The 18,195-nt window shown below is 33.8% G+C and overlaps 2 protein-coding genes across 6 annotated transcripts in view; one reads left to right on the top strand and one right to left on the bottom strand.

Moving 5' to 3' along the window:
- Window positions 1-18,195, bottom strand: part of Asator (tau-tubulin kinase asator) — a 103,272-nt gene that overhangs the window by 57,621 nt on the left and 27,456 nt on the right. For 4 of the 5 annotated variants that reach the window (XM_076132651.1, XM_076132653.1, XM_076132652.1 and 1 more), the window contains exon 2: window positions 6,532-6,742. The exons of the other annotated variant lie outside the window; for it this stretch is intronic. In XM_076132651.1, the coding sequence (XP_075988766.1) occupies window positions 6,532-6,590 (59 nt within the window). In that variant the 5' untranslated portion in view covers window positions 6,591-6,742. The remainder of the gene's footprint in view (window positions 1-6,531; window positions 6,743-18,195) is intronic. 5 annotated transcript variants of the gene reach the window in all.
- LOC142984841 (lipase 3-like) lies at window positions 11,820-14,319 on the top strand. Its single transcript, XM_076132688.1, has one exon. It carries the CDS (start codon window positions 11,838-11,840, stop codon window positions 13,203-13,205), a length of 1,368 nt encoding a protein of 455 aa, XP_075988803.1. The 5' UTR covers window positions 11,820-11,837; the 3' UTR covers window positions 13,206-14,319.

The following is an 18,195-nucleotide window of genomic DNA, read 5'->3' as shown; positions in this document are numbered from 1 at the left end:
GGTATCAGGATTCCTCCACGGTCGACGGAGCACTGCGAAGGTCTCCGTGCAGGGTCAAAAGGTCACTAGGTATGGCTCCATTAGTATATAGTCTGATGTATATAGTAGTTAGTAGTTATATGGTATATATCGCAGTTAGTTAAGAGATCTAGTTTTAGATTTTAGTTTTCGAAGACTTTTCCAGGACAAAGCGAAGTGGAAGAGAAAGATCAGAAAGGCTGACCCCACCACCATATGAGATTCATAGCATGGAAGAGAGAGTTAAGAGATTTACAAAAATAGGGGAGTGTGTATGCGACTGCTGATCATAAGGTCTTGGGTTCGAATAAAATGTTGGCACTTCAGTTTGTCTAATATTCAAGTATCAAAAGTACAGCTAACTGATACAGAATTTCAGTAATAAAATTCTGGCTATGCTGTAATGAAGTATTGCTACATTTAAAAATTCAGGTCCAATAATTTCGGAGGTCACCCCTTTAAATAAACATTACTTGTATCTTATTTGAGTCTATTTCACGAAACCAAAAAATAGCATAATGGGCCACGGGAACGAAGCCTGATATTTTATACATAACCGAGTAATTACTACAACTGTATAGTAAATAATCAGATATCGTACAATAAAAGCTTTCATTTCTTATAGTGGAACAAACAATGGGAAGAATCAAGAAATGTCTAGCTCGCTACGAATGCCTTTGTCTAAATACTAATTAATATGTCTTGTGTTCTAGTATTACTAGAAAAAATAAGCGTTTTTTATTTAATTTTTAAGGATAATGTAACCAAGGGGTAAAAACAATACCCTATTACTAAGACTACGCTGCCTGTCCGTCTGTCTGTCACCAGGCTGTATCTCAAACTGTAATTGCTAGGAAGCTGATACTTCCACAAATTAAGTATTTCCGTTGCCGCTTTAACAATAAATACTAATAATAATAAATGAAAAGGGGGGTCCCCATATAATAAACGTGTTATTTTTCCTATTTTTTGTTACGGAACCCTTCGTGTGTGAGTTCGACTCGCACTTGGCCGGTTTTTTTGGTACGGGACCCTTCGAGACCGACGCGTTCTTGTTTGACTGAATGTTAAAATAGTTGCCACCATTTTAGCATTCAGTTTCGTTCTGTCCAAATCTATACTAATACTAATACTTACTAATATTATAAAGCTGAAGAGTTTGTTTGTTTGAACGCGCTAATCTCAGAAACTACAGGTCCGATTTGAAAGATTATTTCAGTGTTAGATAGCCCATTTATCGAGGTAGGCTATAGGCTACATATCATCACGCTACAACCAATAGGAGCAGAGTACCAGCAAAAAATGTAACAAAAACGGGGAAAATTTTGACCCATTCTCTCTTATGTGACGCAAGCGAAGTTGCGCGGGTCAACTAGTAGTACAAAATAATCATATTTTACATAACATACAAAAACTATGCACATTTTTTTGCTTAGACTACTTAGTCGAAGGTCGCGTAATACCTTCAACTTCAAAAGTTGTTTTGTTGCCAAATTTTAATTGAAGGACGTAATAAAAAATATAAGTTGTGCAATATGTAGTTACTAAGGCTAAGCATTTCCTAATGTAGGTTAAATAGAAAAATCTTTTATACGAGATAATTTCAAATACTGAGAAAAGTTAAACTACTCTCAATACGTAATATACGCATATACTAGTATATGGCATCTGATTTGAAGAGGTCTCAGGTTCGATTCTTAGGTAAAAAATATTGAACCAAGAGATGGAGAGATAGATATTTTATGTCACAGTAACTCTGACGAAAATGATAAATTACTGCAACGAAAAGTTGCACTAATTGACTTCCATGCAAGAAGCCATTAACAAAACTACAAAAAAACTTCTAATAAGGTTTTCCAACCCAATACTTTAAGTTCACAACTCCATACTCTAATATTAAACCACAAAAGTTAGTAACAAACTTAAGTACTCTAAAACATGATAAAATGCCCAATCTACATACATACATACATAAATTTGCAATAAATAATACAAATTCAAAGATAAAACGTACATTATGTATTCTACATAGTTGCACCAATGTTGACCTTTGTAAGGGCATAGACATTTGTCTATGTTTAGGGTGATTGTCTATGAAATTTAGGGACTGGCTGGATAGGAATCTATAGTGATGACTAATGCTCTTAAATTATGTGAATCATAAATATCTTTTAGTGAGGGCTGTACTTTAATAATACCCACCTACATACTTAAAATCACGTCTTTCCATATGGGTAGGCAGAGACCAAAGAACATCACATGGTATGATCCTTACAAACCTAACTAACCTCATTCACATACATACATTTTGTTACACAGGACCACAGGTTATGAGTACTCAAATTAAAGAGAAACATCAAAATACTTTTTCTTCCTTAGCCTGTTTGAGTCTCCCACTGCTGGACAAAGGCATCCACCCTTCCCTTCTAAAATACTTTGAGTGAAAATAAAAGTTTATACTGCCGTTAAGCTATTTTTCTCTTGAGAAACTTAGCCCTTACTACTCATAATAAGAAGATTCTATTTGTCAATTATGACATTAGGTAATTAAGCCAAGTCAAAGGTCACTGACTGCTATGTGATGCTGGAGAATGCAGTGTAATATTAAATTCAAATTAACACAATACTTACTAATATTATTAATGCGAAAGTAACTCTGTTAGTCTGATACACTTCCAAACCTGGTACAGATATAGAGGTGACCTTAAGAAAGAACATAAACTATATGCTATAGCAAAAAAGGGGGATAATGGGTAGAAGAAGGGATGAATGTTTGTATGGAAATTATGCCCTAAATCATTAAACTTCACAGGCAAAAACTCATATTATATAATTAAATAAATTTAAACAATTAATGTCTCACTGCTAGGCAAAGGTCTCCTTTAAGAATAAGGCAGGGGTTGAGTCTTTAGTCCACCATGCTGGCCAAGTGCAAGTTTATTTGTATGATTGTACAGATAAAATCAAAAACCTATAGTTCAATCAGGAAGTTCAAAAATGAAATAATATTGTGTTATCAGCATATGACTAATGCCCACTTTATAAAATAGATTTAAAAACAAAAATGGTAAAACCCACTGATAAGCGTTTTGTCCCTAACAATAATCTAGTTCTTATAAAAAACATTAAATTTAAGAACAGCTTATATGCTCAGTACAAGTACTCATCCCATATGACAACATGTATGGATGTGAATGAAGCAAGGAATGTTTTTAAGGATTGCTGCAAATAGCATTTTTTTTATTTCTGCCTGCTCATATAGAAGAAAATTGAGATTTTATGTATGTATGAACAGTTTATATTAGAAATGGAAAGGGACGATAAAAGGAAGAATCAGAATTTAAGTTTTATTATGTGTAATTACTGCTAATGATGTACCAATTTAATTTATTACTATCCTGTGACCTTTATTGGCATAAGGTCACAATCTGCTAACCATGATTAAATATAATTATTTACAGATTGACAGTTGTAAAACTTTAGCTTAGTTTTGATACATTTAGCGCATTTTTACATTGTCAAAAAGCTTTAATAATATGTATAACAGTAAAATTTGTGATAGATTCTCTTTTTATAGTTAGCAAGACAAGGGTAATTTTATTATGAGGATTCTGCTGATGGTTTATGATATAATAAATGCCAGAATATCAAAAATCCACATAAATGTTAATTCACTATGAAAACATGAACCCAAAAGTGTAATTAACCACATGACAAGATTTAAATAGTTTAAATACCTGCCTAATTGTTAATTACAACAACTAGTAAATACATTATTTTGACTGAATCAGTTATCAAAAGAATTTATACCTAAGAAACTATTTTCTATTCACTGAATAATGTTCAACTTTTGAACATAACAATGAAATCTGATATAACAATGTGAAGCATTTTAATTTATGGATAATAAAGCCAGAAGCATGTATTTTAAATTGTTTCCATTATGAATAACATCTCATTGTTTAAGTAATACACATTTTTACAATAAAAATAAGAAGTTAGCAATAATTTTAAGTGAAAACTGTTAAATAAATAATTAATTTAATTGACTTCCATTTCATCCATTTTGTTAAGATTTTTTCTTTTTATTTTGTTTTTTTTTAATGAACAACAGGCAAAGGAAATACCTTTGATTCACATTCATTCTCTCAATGTAATAGGCTGAATGTGGGGGTCGATTTTATTGCAATCTTATTGGAATCTTATCAGTGTAGTGTTTTAATACTCTTTGTGGCATTTTGCGTAAAGGGGAATCACTCTGAATCAGGGAATGAAAGGCACTCCTTTAACAAGGCACACCTACGACGCAAATTAATTAATTTGCAGCCAAAATGACTTAAATTTATTAGTTTTTATATCGCGACATTGTGCTCTATCAAAAATTAAAGAGTGCAAGCAATTTTCGCTCTTACGCGAATATCGTGCGATTAGATTTATAGCTGCAATTATCGATTAAATACAACTATAATTATTGATATAACTCTTGGCGTATATACCGCGAATGACGCGCCAACATCCATAAATTTCATCAAAGCCATGATTCATTACAGTTTTACTTAGAAAACTGTAAAAGATCCCGAAAAAAATAACTAAAATTAATAAGACATTACGCTAGAAAGGAACGGATATGGTTACCCGGCCGTTTTCAATTGACTGCGACGCGCTGCAGACGTCGCATTGTTACGTCACTCTCGCACGCGGCCGGGTAATACGTAAGAGAGACAGGGACAAGCCTCAGCAATCCCACCCACTTATAATCGATTTTTATTCAACCAAAGACATTTTTTTCTCAATAAAATGCACATATTTACAAATAAAACACAATTCGTCTTTTATAAAGCCACCTACGCACACTTTAGTGTCGCAAAAAACACAAATACTCACCGTGAAAATTTTCACGAGTCGTCCCGTCTGACAAGGAACAAATTTAGATACGCTCGAAATTCACACAATAAACACTTTACTAGTGTACCGTTATGCTCAATATAATAATTATAGTTTTGCGAAGGCGCGGGCGTCGTCCTTCAGCGCTTGCCGCGACATATTTTTTGTTTTCCAGTAATTTTTAACTGGGGACTAACATCGATCGCGGAGCCATGACAGAAACATTTTCAACTGAGTGAAGTTCGCTGCGGTCGCTCAGCTGACGGGCAAGTTTTTTTTTCTGGTTTGCGAAGTGAAGTGAGCTTAGAGCGCTCTAAGGAGGTTAGTGACCTATGCAGTATAATTAGGGTTCCGTAAAACAAGTTTACTGCAGATGACATTTATGCAGAAATGCACGGATAAAATTCTAAATAAAATGTACTTGGAACAAAACTTATAAAATTATTTTCAAAGAAACTTTAAGTGTAATTAGAACGTTTTAACTTAAAAGGGATCAAGTTTCAGTTTATGATATTGTTTTCTTTTTTATTTTAGTAAATATGGCAAAATGTCTTTAGGTTTTCGTCTACTAAAAAGCAAATAATAAAACAATCTCGAACTGCTACCAAAATGCTTGTGTGTCACACAATTTAATTGAAATCACATAGTTCTAATTAGGGCCACAAGGAAAAGGATATATTCCTCTTTATCAAATAAAGTCTGACTCCTTGTTGATTAATGCACCATCCGATAGATGGCGTTGTACTTAATGATGGGGGATGAACAATCGAAATTAATTTGAGAGTCAGATTTCAGGGTAAACAAAAGAAATTAATTACCGTTTGTGTGCTTTGTAAATTTAATTCAGGGATTGAATACAGCTACAATTTGTATAACTCATTTTCGTGTTGAAAAAGTTTGAATAAAACCTTGGTCTAATCTTTACCTAATGATTACTTATATCCCTTGCTATCAAAGTTCTCATTTGCGTTTGTTTAGGCTAAATAAAAGTAGGTACCTATCTAATATCAGGTTTATTCTATAAGCTTTTTCGTTAAAAGTTTGAATTCGAAACAGTTAAGTAATCATTATATTTACACTTAGGTAAAAAACGTAACCACAATTTTATATGTATGAAACAGTATTAGATATTAATAATATATAAATTATTTATCATGTGGAGTTTGTATAATATATGCTGTGCCTACAACGCCTATTTCGTCTTGTAAAATATGCTAAAGTTGTACAACTTTCTAACTAGTTCAAGTTAATGATAAACTTTCTCTATGCTCGTTTTTCCATCGCGGGAAAACTTGACGTAATTACAGCTACTCTATACATAGACAAACTGTGCCTGCGAATTTGTCTACTTAAACACCCGAAGTCTTTGAAATGCTTTCAATAGAAAGGAATTTCAGTAAATAAGAAATGATAGCTTTCTACTTGTACAATATAATTAATAAAAAAGTAAGGTAGGTAGAAAAACCTACTAAAATGTAAGACGATCAAACGCCTTTCCCATTTCGAAAAAAGTTTTTTGATTTAAGGCTAGTAAAGTCCCAAATATACTTTTATTTTATAATTTATGCGTATGAAGTCAAGACAATACAGAAATAATAATATATCAACTATTGTAAAATTAAATCTTACCATGGTATAATAGCAGGTGCCCAATCAAGTTGGACCCTCCGTGGCGCCACTAGCGACATCTTGTGTCTCTCTTTGTCATCCACTTTATATAATTTAAAGTCCTTTTCGCACTTACACTAACTTAATTCATTAACTGCCATTTCTTAAAAGGGCAGTATTTTTTAAGTTCTGTAATTATTTCTGTAGTTTTTAACTTGTATATGTGTCATACCTGAAACAAAGATAAAGATAAATTAGTATTTTTGCACACGACATGTAACAAGTAACGCCATCTATTGAGTGGTGTACAGAACATGTAGGAAAGTAGCGTTTGACGTATTTTGATATTTCGTGGTTAGTTTCGCCTCTTTTGAATAAAAGTATCGGTTAACCTATCAAGTGGAATACTGGTAGATTTTTGCTGTTACTTTAACTACAGGGGTGTAATCTGAAGCTTATGTTTAACCCGTGATCTTTGATCGTGCTAGTAAACAACGAAGTAAAACACCAAATTATAATGAAACCCATCCGAAATTCATTTGTTTTTTAATAGTCTAGCCAAAAATGGGGTCTGAGCTGTCAGCTAGCAGCTGCACGAATTCAACATTGATAGGTACTTGAAAGAAGTCGTGTATAGCTAAAATGTTTATTTCATTATTAAAAAACACAATGCCACATTTCTTATTTATGTAATTTGGTTAATAAATCGACTTATTTATGATACAAGTTTTAAGAAGTAGGTATCTTAATGACTTAAAACCTAGCATAACCTATCAAAATGTCTACACCTAAATCATAAAGCAACAACGATATCAATAAAAGTGACGATCCCAGTATATTCTTCGTTATTCACACGGTTCTTTTATGAGTCAGCATTATTTGCGGCTACATATAGATACGTGTGAATTTAAACAAAAATTGTACTATTTGTGCCAAGTTTACACAAAGTTGGGGTTTTTCAACTCATCTTGTCTAGGTATAACCTTTGATGGAGTGATGTGCTTTGATAGACAGTTGATCCGTTTAGAGTTCAGTCGGTGAACGACCAGTGAAGTTCGAAATCTAATGTTGTAGTTTGAGATATTTTTTTACTGAGATTTTTAAGGAATTTGAGCTTTTATATTCTTTTTTGCACAAGATCGTGAAATATTGTAGTTAGGTAGGTACCTAGGTAGGTATGACGAATTCCGATGTGTTGAAAGTGAAACCCCTTAGAGTTTAGATTGATATGGGTAGGTAGGTACCTAGTACCTATGACATTATAATGGAATGCTGCTTTTTACTTAGGTAGGTACCTACCTACCTACTTAATGTACCGGAATACCTACTGCTAATATTTTGTTATTTTTGAGAATTTGTACTAGTGACTATAAACACAATGTGGTTATTTCAACATAATAAATCTCAATTACAATTTTTTCTATTACAAAATAGGTGCTTTACGTTAAACCTCTTTGCATTCATAGATTAAAGAGACTGCATTGTCAAAACACCCGCGAAAGGACATAACCTCAAAACTAAAAACCGTCACAGTATTTAGGACAAAACGTTTATTTGGGACGCTCATAACTATTTCTCGTTCACCAGGTGACTCCTACGCAAAACAGAAATACACACGACTACAAATGATTTCAAATCTTTGACGCTGTATTTCGTCTGTCAAAAATTAAAATGGCCGCTGTCATGTTTTCGCGGGAATTAATTTTTTATTCAACTTTTTTGTTCTATCGATGATCTAAGAATTTAATGGATTAGCTATTTGATTTGTTTGTTTTAGATTTCAATCTTGATTTTTTAAATGTCGGTCAAGTGCATACAATACGTACTCAGGCACTTTTTCATAGTAGGTTAATAGATAGATGCTTAGTTCAAATTTTATCTGTTGGTTGTCCAGCTAAGTGTAAGTACTAGAGTACTAACCTAGTGTGTAGGGCTAATATACGGGCTTTCATTTAGTTTCATTAGTATAGGGATGGCCTTTGACCAGCAGTGGGACGCAAAAAGAACATGAAATAGTAAAAGTAATTCAGTAGATGCTATGCTCATAACAAATAGCAACAAAACTCACTATTTTCGTAATATGATTTTGACTCGGCAACGCAACATTTAAATAAATATTTACACCTAAACGCCTGCTATTAATATAACTTAACAAAAAAATGTGTCAGAAAAAATATTGCCATTTTAATCTGTCAGGCGTTTCGGTTCATTATCTTTCATGTACGATGTGAAACAAATGTGCTTCTCTGAAACACCAATAAACATATTTTTGGAAAACGCAATTATTTTCAAAAATATCCCTTGAACATGCTTCTTTCTTGGTATTTTAATAAAAGCTTGTTTTATAAAAAGAAATAAAAAGATTGGATCCTCATGTTATTTCTTTAAAAAAATATTTGTGGATAATAATTGTTTAATCGCTTTAATATTTAACTATCAACTAAATTGTTTGACATAAATTAACTAGGTACTGTTTGCTGATTCGAAAACGTGATTTGATTGTGTACATAACACAATTTAAGAACCAGAAATGAGACTCAAAATTAAATCAATCATTATTATAGGTCTCAAATATTGATACTTTTGACAGTCATTACAATTACTGAATCTACCACTTATCTCAGAGGCTAGAGCTTTATGAGACGAGCTAGCAAGAAACTCACACACACTCTTTTCTAGCTCATATGAACAGCATAAATTATGTAACGAAAATAATAGAAAAACACTGTAATTCTAATTAAGTATATGTACACTGCAGCTAATTAACTTCGATAGTCACGTAGACTTGCAGATAATTCGTTTAAACACAGGTACAAATCAAAGACCATTTCTGCGAATCATGATAAGATATTTGCAAGTAATCTACCACCTGATTACTCTTAAATAGGCTACTTCCTGTATCTATTTACGTGAGAAACAAAAACAAGCTTACTCACTTGGTTTTACCGTAAATTATTTTGTTTTGAAGTAAAATTATTGTAAGAAACTGAAATTTTCCGTCGAAAATTTATATTGTAGGTAGGTATGTCTGTTTATTACACTTTCTAGATAAAAGTATAAAACAGTTCGATTTGTAAATATTTTTAATAAATTATTGTAATAAAAGGACACTATAGACTGGACTGTAAACTTTTTAGACCTCTATGATTAGTTTTTACGTGACATCCATTCATAATATCACGCCTGTTATAGGTACTCGAAGGTACAGGCAGAGGTTTATAAAATACACTCACGTTTCTCTATTAACAATTAAATATTATTGTATGCCATATCTGTACGTTTGAGAGACATTCTGATATAATTTAGAGTCTGAAATTAATTCAAACGTTTCACAAATTACACTAAAATTGTCTTTTTGAGTCACTATCAAAAATAATGTAACGAAATTCTTTGAACGCGGATATTTCATGACTAAGATACATCCTTATATCTTATTACTCTTTAAAATACCTACAGTCACAAACGTTTCCCAAAACTGTAGACGGAAGACATTTGCAAAAGTGATTTAGTGAATTTAATTTTAAACTCAAAATTTGGATGAAAGTTCGATGACATTTACAAGCTGAAGTTATTATTGTTTCGTTGGAAACTGCTGGTCAGAATTTTGAGAACTCCCGTTTCGCAAAAAAAAAGTCCCGTTTCCCCATAAACAAACTAGTCCTACGTAATAGGGGGCGAGCCTATTGCCTTAAACTGGGCACGTTACCAAACTCCGGCAACTATTGAGAGATATTCTAATAAGTACACACTTTACTCTCAGCTCTTCTCATTGGCCCTACCTTCCGAACTGGCGGTAAATTCACTCTCTGTATCATTGACTATCATAAGTGATTTTACCTGAACCGGGAATCAAACCTAAGATCTCATAAGCAGTCACGCTACAGAGGTAGTCGACTGTTATTTTGTTTCATATTTTTGGGCGTAGTTTATTCAAAAGAATTCTAAGATGACAATGGCATTTGTACTTTTGATTTATAATCGCAATAAACGTCAAAATGTTAATGGAAAAAGATACATTATCCGTATTATTACTTACTCCCACTTTTACAAATTAATTTAAACTTGTTATGACAGGCTTATTTTTTAAAAGAAAAACTGGATTCCCACGTCTTAGAAATAAATACAAAACTAAAACTTAGAAAAATGATTATTGCCTTGATTTTTTAGGTTTCCGTACCCAAACGGTTAAAACGGGACCCTATTACTAAGACTTCGCTGTCTGTCTGTCAGCAGGCTGTATCTCATGAACCGTGATAGTTAGACAGTTGATATTTGCACAAATTATGTATTTCTATTGCCGCTATAACAACAAATATCAGAATCATTGCAGTGATATCTTTACAATATTTTTTCTCGATTTTAATAACGATTACAAATAGAAACTTTAAATATTTGCTTGAATAAATGATATAGTAAAATAAATATTCTTTATTTCTCGAATAATTTCCCTTAATGCACGAGTCCTACTCGCATTTAGCCATTTTTTAATTATTTTCGAAGTTTTAGGTAAACTATGTGCTTGCCTCATGAAGTAACAGATATAGCTTGACTATACACACTCTTACGACATCACAATACTGTTATATAATATACAATAGATGTTATTTCACGTCATGTAATTGATAACACTCAACAATGGTCTTTCATGATGATCTAACTCTGAAATTAACAGCCACACTTATGCGGTAGTGGAAAAATTTATAATCTTTTTTAGTAAGTTTGGTCTGAGATTTTACCCGTGTAGAAAGGTTTTTCTGAGGTAAAAAGTGTCCTCTATGTTAATCTAGGTTTTAAACTACATACATTGTCATACATGCTTAATTTTATGAAGATCCGTTAGCCGATTTTTGAGAAATTTGCGGACTGACCAATCACAAAACTCACTAACTAATCATCAAAAATACAACAATTCAACACTCTCAATTATTTCATTAGCTTATTAAGTTGGGTTTTGACAATTGTTTTCATACATTTGCTGTCTCTTTATCTGTTGGATAAATTATCTGACACTTAAACAAAAGCCATGAAATACTGTAATGTCTTATTCTTAGTATTTGGCGAATAAAAAGAATAGCCAGAAATTTCTTCCCATCTCTTCTTATTGACTCTACCTTGAGATTCCTTTTTATGTATTTGATAATAGTCAGTATCTGAACTTAATTAAAAATTATTTAATTGATAATATTCGCACTTAAGTCTACGCTTAAATCAAGGCATTACTGAAATGTTTTCCAAACACTAGCGTGGTTCATACAATTACTAGACACAATATTTTCAAATCATGTCATCATTCATCCTCTCGTCTCCAACCCGTCGAAACGTGCGCTATGTTTTATATAATCATTATTTATTTACTTCAAATTACTCAAGGACAATTACTATCAAAAGTGTTTCCATTAATCGCTAAAACTACTGATACTATTGTAAACGAGTTTGTGAATCCATTAGGCGATGAAGGAGACCTTATAACAGCGGCATTGAACACTCTGACCAAGATACCAAAAGCACTATTCGGCCATGTTGAAGAACCATACTTCAGCAACACAAACCTACAAGCAATGGACGCCTTCTTCATCGACTTCAAAGCAGGATATATCAACGAAGATGTGAACATGACTTTTAAACAGTTAGTGAATAAATACGGCTACGATTTCGAGAAATATGAAGTGGTGACTAAAGATGGATATATGTTAAGTTTGTTTCGTATTCCGGGAGATAGGAACCCTGTGTTTTTGATGCATGGATTGCTGGGTAGTGCTGATGATTTTATTATCGCTGGACCGAAGAATGGGCTTGCTTATCTGCTAGCTGATGCTGGATACGACGTCTGGTTGGGCAATGCTCGCGGCAACAAACACTCCCGTGCTCACGTCTCAGTTCCCCCTTCAAAGGCAGCTTTCTGGGATTTCTCTTGGCACGAAATTGGGATCGAAGATCTACCATCAATGATAGACTTTATCTTCGAAAAATCGGGTGAAATACCTCTAAAATACATCGGACATTCACAAGGAACAACTGCTTTCTTCGTAATGGCATCTATGAAACCGGAATATGACAAAAAAGTGTCTTTAATGATCGCGTTATCGCCGGTAGCTTTTATGGGCAACGCTCGATCGCCGATAGTTAGACTGCTATCTCCGGGGACCATGGTTTTGGAAGGTTTAACAAAACGACTAGGTATCTACGAGTTCCTTCCAGACGACCATCTAACAAGAACGCTAAAACAAATCGTTTGCGGTGCGGGAATAACAGCAGAAATCATATGTAGTAACACAGTATTTTTAGTATCTGGTTATGATTTTGGGCAGTTAAATGTCAGTAATTTACCTGTAGTTTTCGGTCATTTACCAGCCGGTGCGTCTATGAAACAACTTGCACATTATGGCCAAGGTATCATGTCGGAAGAATTCAGACAATACGATTATGGGAGTATGGAAAATTCTGAAAGGTACGGGACTATGGTGCCTCCGACATATCCGTTAAATAACATCAAAATTCCTATCTCTCTAATGTTCAGTGACTCTGATTGGTTAGCTGATAAAAGAGATGTAGCTAGATTAAATTCTAAGTTGCCTAATGTGATAGACATTTACAGGATTCCTTATGAGAATTTCAATCACGTGGACTTTATTTTAGCAAGAGATGTAAAGACGTTAGTATACGAACGTGTGTTGAAAATTTTAGCTAAACATTGATGTAATAAGGTTTAATTAGTAAGTTGGTTTTTAGATTTAAATGAATTTTAAAATGTGATTTATATTGTGGTACTAGTTTATAAATGAAAATGTCTTATACCATTATCCGAGGATAGAATCTATTGGTCAGCCAAATTGTTTGGAAATTAATTTACCCATATCCTACGAGCCAATTTAACTACTTCTATTATCAATAACTTGTCAGATGAAACTGAGACAGTTGTGTCAATATATTTACTGTCTCTTTATTTAGCAGATAGATTATCTGACATTTAGATACATGTAAAATTTGAAACTGGCCCCTAATATTATGAATTTATGAATACGAAAGTTTGTGATGTGCATTTGTTACTCTTTCATGCTAAAACTACTTAATGGATTTTGGTAAAATTCGATTTAAAGGTAGTTTATAACCTGGATTAACACATATGATATTTTTTACATAAGTTTATCTTCGCTCGGTAAGTTAGTAAATAAATAATTAAGTATACGAATTTGTAAGAGTGCAGTTCTTAAGTGTATATTTTCGTTCATTGATCTATTGTCAGTGTTATTGAAGCCGCTAGAAGTCCCTTGTTATCATAATATAAGGCCTAACTATTGTTATCAAACTTTTAAAACATTGTGTATAGTTCAACAACTTAGTAGAGAGTGTTGTATGCAAGGTTCGCGTCGGGTATACAACATTCAGAATGTAGAACATCAGTGACCCGCAGACTTATACAGCTGACGGTCACCTGTTTGATACAGATACTTAATTTTGTAGACAATTCCTCTTTGGCACAATCGGTTACGTGTCCGACTGCTGACCAAGAGGTCCCGGGTTCGATTGTCTAGTCGGAAAACTGCTATTAAGCTTTTCCTATTTCTATTAGAATGTCTATAAGATGTAGTCCGGAGTTTGGTAACGTGCCCGGTATATGACATAATAGACTCGCCCTCTATTACTTGGGACTAACATTATTAATAGCAAAACGTATTTCATAAACCTTTGATTACACTTTCTGATAAAATTGATTTGAATAAGGTAGTATCTAGTTGTTATAAAATAACAATATATTATATATGCGTGTGTGTTTGTTTGTTTGTATGTTCGTATTGATAAACGTGACGTCATGTAGGTATTTTGTATAAGTAAATTAAAGACATTGGTTTATTTTTCATTTTATTTTATTTATTTAGAACATACTTACTCGCTGTGTTGTATAACATTTGTGAAAACAGGTTTTATCAATACCAATATTATTGATTTAAAAATCTCTAGTTCTGGTACATTTTGACGAATAAATAGAAAATCCGATCTCGTTAAAATTTTGCTAGGATATAATTGAAAACACGAGATATAATAAAGGCTATTTTTTTCAAAAATAAGCTCTTAAAAATATTAATATAGTCGAATTGAGAACCTCCTCCTTATTTTGAAGTCAGTTAACAACTGTAAAACAGTGTACATAACTTTATATATAACCCCCGGTTCCTGAGGTACATTTAGCGGTAGTTTATCTATTCAATAGCGTTAAAACTCACATAAAAAATAACGTTATTGAATAGATAAACTACCGCTAAATATACTCAGAAACCGGGGATTAGTCATCTAGTATACAATACGTAAATTAACTCCTCTGCCGAACTCCTCAAGGGTGAGCTGGCGTGATGTTATTTAATAACGTTCAAACAAACACGCGTATTATTCGACGCTCACTAAATTGTGTATTGACGGACGAAACACAGAGAATTGTAATGCCTTGTTCACATTAGGCAGTCAGTTTGTGGCAGATTGTTTGCCAAGTAAAATACGTCGATAAAAAAGATTGTCTAAAAACAAGAGCAGTGCAAATACCTTATTATTATTGCATTAGTGATGAAAACATGACTTATTGTAATGATTATCCATTATGGACAAAAGTATATTAACTTATAAACATATATACAAGTAAATATAGCATATACTTAGCTATAAATCCAAGTTAAATAGCTGGCTAGCTTATTACCATCTATCGGGTAAGTAGATTCAACATTCTGGACTTCAAAATACCTATAGGAGCTGTGTCTATCAATTTTGAATTTAATGTAGCTTTGTAAAAAGCAATTTGTTAAACGGTATAAATATTAATTATGTTATCATATACTAGCTGACCCGCGCAGCTTCGCTTGCGTCACCTAAGAGAATGGGTCAAATTTTTTCCCGTTTTTGTAACATTTTTCGTTGCTACTCCGTTCCTTATGACCGCAGCGTGATGTTATATAGCCTATAGCCTTCCTCGATAAATGGGCTATCTAACACTAAAAGAATTTATCATATCGGACCAGTAGTTCCTGAGATTAGCGCGTTCAAACAAACAAACAAACAAACTCTTCAGCTTTATTATATTAGTATAGATTACAAAATACAATTAACTTCAAGAATATCAGTATGACCTCACACAAATCGATCTGTTTATAATACATGCAAACAGTTCGCCACAAACTGTACGCTACATACACAAACAGACTAAATCCAAGGTGAACAATGTTTGCCAGCGCATTCAGGTCATTACAACGAAGCTGATAGATTTACTGCAACACAATGTTATTGTCATATTTATATATTTAGTACATAAAAAATGTAATAAAATGTTCTACTAAACTAGTTGGGCAATGTTGAGAAAATGTCGTGAAATATATCTATACTAATATTATAAAGCTGAAGAGTTTGTTTGCACGCGCTAATCTCAGGAACTACTGGTCTGACTTAAACAATATGAGTGTTAGATAGCCCATTTATCGAGGAAGGCTATAGGCTACATACCATCACGCTACGACCAATAGGAACAGAGTACCAGTAAAATTTTGACCTATTCTCTCTTATGTGACGCAAGCAAAGTTGCGCGAGTCAGCTAGTTAATCATATTTGCCTCTCTGGGTCAGTGGTTAGGTTTACGATTGCGCCGGGAAGTCATGGGTTCGATTCTCACACGGAATCATTATTTGTGCGATCCACATATAGTTGTTTCAGGTCTGGTTGTACTTTGTGTCCGTTGTTTGTACGTTTTTAAAAGTCCCCGCGACACAAGAGCAATTATTAATGCGGGAGTTGTAAAAAACAATGAATTTATTTCGTAAACTAAAAATAATTTCATCAATGTTCCCAGTTCGGCATACCACGCATAGATGGCGTTGTTATAAATATCTTGTATTGCAACAATGGCGGCGGGAATGCAGCCCCAATTCCGCGCTTTCATCACTTCAAATATGTATAAACGACTACTAAAATGATACACAGATATTTTAGACGTGGCCACATGACACGGGACTTTCGTGTTTTGAAAATATAGGTGAAACTAGTTTAAATTATTTTTTACTAGAGGCCGTCCGCGACTTCGTCCGCGTGGAAACCCTTCCCGTGTAAATGCCGTGTGAATTCCGGGATAAAAAGTAGCCTATGTGTTATTCTGGGTCTTCAGCTACCTATATACCAAATTTAATCGTAATCAGTTCAGTAGTATTCGCGTGAAAGAGTAACAAACATCCATACATACATACTCACAAACTTTCGTATTTATAATATTAGTAGTATAGTAGGATAGGATATATTACCAGTAGTCAGAAGCTTGAAAGTCTGACAACCAGTCTTACTTAGTATCGTGTTATAACCCAGGTAACTGTGTTGTGGAGGTCTGATAGACAGTCGCTGCATGTAAGATACTGGTATCCAGCTGCATCCGGTGAGACTGGAAGCTGACTCCAACATAGTTGGAAGAAATACTAGGCTGATGTGACAGCAAACGTAGGAAATAAAACTGTTAAAGCTCCTAGTAAGCTATCTACTACTTATCTGGAAGTGATAAATCCGGGACTAAATATGAAATGCTAGTAGGTTAATTATAATTAGTTCAAATCTTAGAATAGCGCCATCTATCTTTCATATAAATAAATAAAAGATCTACTTGCAAAATGTCACAGTTGTATTTGTAGTATTGTAATTATAGAAGGGCCAAGTGCGAGCGGTAATTGACATGAGTTCCGCATGATATGCTCAATGGTGCAATGGTTACTACTACAATAGTCATAGGTTTGAATACTTGTTCGAGCAAAAAATATATTTCCGAGTTTTTGTAGAGTTCTAAGCGCAGTGGTTTAGGTCACTACGCCGCTACTACATTGCGTCGGGAGGTCGTGGGTTCAATTCCCACATGGGACAATTTGTTTTAGCGATCCGCAAATAATTGTTTCGGGTCTGGTTGTACTTTGTGTCCGTTGTTTGTATGTTTGTAAAAGTCCCCGCGACACAAGAGCAATTCTTAGTGCGGGTAGGTACGACTGTTATCTTAATTTAATTGATGACAACGGGGATCGACTTTTTACGTGCCCTCCGAAGCACGAAGACGCCCAATTCAAATACAACTATACATTCACCCATCTATGGAATGACCGTGCCGAGGTTTGCTTAACTCACATATCGTTTACCGATTGGTGAGCACAACTGGCTATGTGCGTCTCTTCGTGACAGTGAAAATTATGAAAAATATTTTTCTTGAGGCAGGTTTCGAACTCAAGACCTCTGCATGACTGGCGCATAATATAATGCGAAATATGACAGTAAGTACTAGCTGACCCGCACAACTTCGCTTGCGTAACATAAGAGAGAATGGGTCAAAAATTTCTCCGTTTTTGTAACATTTTTTTACTGGTGCTCTGCTCCTATTGGTCGTAGCGTGATGATATATAGCCTATAGCCTTCCTCGATAAATCGGACCCGTAGTTCCTGAGATTAGCGCGTTAAAACAAACAAACAAACAAACTTTTCAGCTTTATAATATTAGTATAGATAAGTGGCGCACAGGAGCAGTTAATTGCAATTAAAATAGCACTAAAAAGTTTATATTTTACGTTCAAAGACTGCACTGAAGAATTCACGTAAAACATTTCGATGTGAGATCAAAATAGAAACTGACAACAAATAGCTTATGACGCTGTGTATGTGAGAGTTATGTGATAGATATATTTAGTT

Source organism: Anticarsia gemmatalis, chromosome 28 (assembly GCF_050436995.1).
Source record: "Anticarsia gemmatalis isolate Benzon Research Colony breed Stoneville strain chromosome 28, ilAntGemm2 primary, whole genome shotgun sequence".
Classification (NCBI taxonomy): Eukaryota; Metazoa; Arthropoda; class Insecta; order Lepidoptera; family Erebidae; genus Anticarsia; species Anticarsia gemmatalis.
This window is presented reverse-complemented; position numbering and strand designations above follow the sequence as displayed.